Source organism: Salmo salar, chromosome ssa28 (genome assembly GCF_905237065.1).
Source record: "Salmo salar chromosome ssa28, Ssal_v3.1, whole genome shotgun sequence".
NCBI classification, from domain to species: domain Eukaryota; kingdom Metazoa; phylum Chordata; class Actinopteri; order Salmoniformes; family Salmonidae; genus Salmo; species Salmo salar.
Window position 1 is genome coordinate 12,498,048 of NC_059469.1, and position 1,520 is coordinate 12,499,567.

Sequence of the window (1,520 nt, forward strand, 5' to 3'; positions counted from 1 at the left end):
CATTGGGGACCGCGACTTTGCAGTTGTTGACCTGATTAAAAACCCTTTTCACGTCGGCCTCGGAAAGCGAGATCACCCAATCCTCTGGGTCGCTGACGGCCCCCACACCCGGCTATTATATAGCCAAGTCTTTTTGTGCTTTAGTCAATTTCCCTATAATTAATAGCCATGCTGAACATTCCTGAAGAATGAAAAAGCTAACAGCATTTCTATATTTTTTAACAGCTTATATAATAATAATAATATAATAAAATAATACAATGGGTTCTGTCAAGAAAATCATTGACAATAATAATCAATAATGAAATTAATATAATTAAGTCTTCAAGCATTGTGGGTGTGTTACACTGCATGCCCTATTTTCACATACAGCATGTTCTCTGGCTTTATGAAATTAATATATCTCTTTATCACTACTACCATCAATACTCCTCCAGCACCGTGTGTGTGTGTGTGTGGGTGATGCTGTCATCCATCTGGTCACTGTCACCTGGTAGATCTGGTCTCTGGCACATCAGGTCTCTGGCACATCTGGTCTCTGGCACATCAGGGTCTCTGGCACATCTGGTCTCTGGCACATCGGTTCTCTGGCACATCGGGTCTCTGGCACATCTGGTCTCTGGCACATCGGTTCTCTGGCACATCTGGTCTCTGGCACATCGGGTCTCTGGCACATCGGTTCTCTGGCACATCGGGTCTCTGGCACATCGGGTCTCTGGCACATCTGGTCTCTGGCACATCGGTTCTCTGGCACATCGGGTCTCTGGCACATCGGGTCTCTGGCACATCTGGTCTCTGGCACATCGGGTCTCTGGCACATCTGGTCTCTGGCACATCTGGTGTCTGGCACATCGGTTCTCTGGCACATCGGGTCTCTGGCACATCGGGTCTCTGGCACATCGGGTCTCTGGCACATCTGTTTTCTGGGATCTCTTTCAAAGTTATGGTATGAAAACAAAGAATCACATGAGGTTATTGAAATAAGTAATTTATTATTAGACATGATTTACATAATGTAAACAATATGTTACTTACCACGCAGACTATGAAGTTTCACCTCTCCATTGCTCAACATATTCTCATAGACTTTTGTTCAATGTACTCACTGGGAATGAAGAACATGATACGGAGGTAATGGGTACTGTATCTGGAGATGCTTCTGTTTTCAGATTGTCTCTGCTGTAGTTGTAGAGCTCCTTCGCGTTTCTGATCAGGACTTGGCCAAACTTCACTGCTGCGGTGGCATGGCTCTTGATTACTGCACTTGTCCCATCATTGGCACCTTTACCATGCCTGGAGCCAGAATAGTTGTGTTGTATAGGGAAGTCAAAATCAGACCCAGCATAGCTAACATCAGATATACAGTCGTGGCCAAAAGTTTTGAGAATGACACAAATATTAATTTTCACAAAGTCTGCTGCCTCAGTTTGTATGATGGAAATTTGCATATACTCCATAATGTTATGAAAAGTGATCAGATGAATTGCAATTAATTGCAAAGTCCCTCTTTGCCATACAAA

General features: G+C 43.8%; 1 protein-coding gene across 1 annotated transcript; it reads right to left on the bottom strand.

Annotated features, from left to right (window-relative positions):
- Positions 1–343: 343 nt before the first annotated feature.
- Positions 344–1,290, bottom strand: LOC106589238 (keratin-associated protein 16-1-like). The gene is made up of 2 exons (XM_014178963.2): positions 1,107–1,290; positions 344–932 (listed from the first exon to the last, which is right to left on the bottom strand). The coding sequence occupies exons 1-2, from the start codon at positions 1,120–1,122 to the stop codon at positions 547–549; spliced, it is 402 nt and encodes a 133-aa protein (XP_014034438.2). The 5' UTR covers positions 1,123–1,290; the 3' UTR covers positions 344–546.
- Between the last annotated feature and the right edge of the window lie 230 nt (positions 1,291–1,520).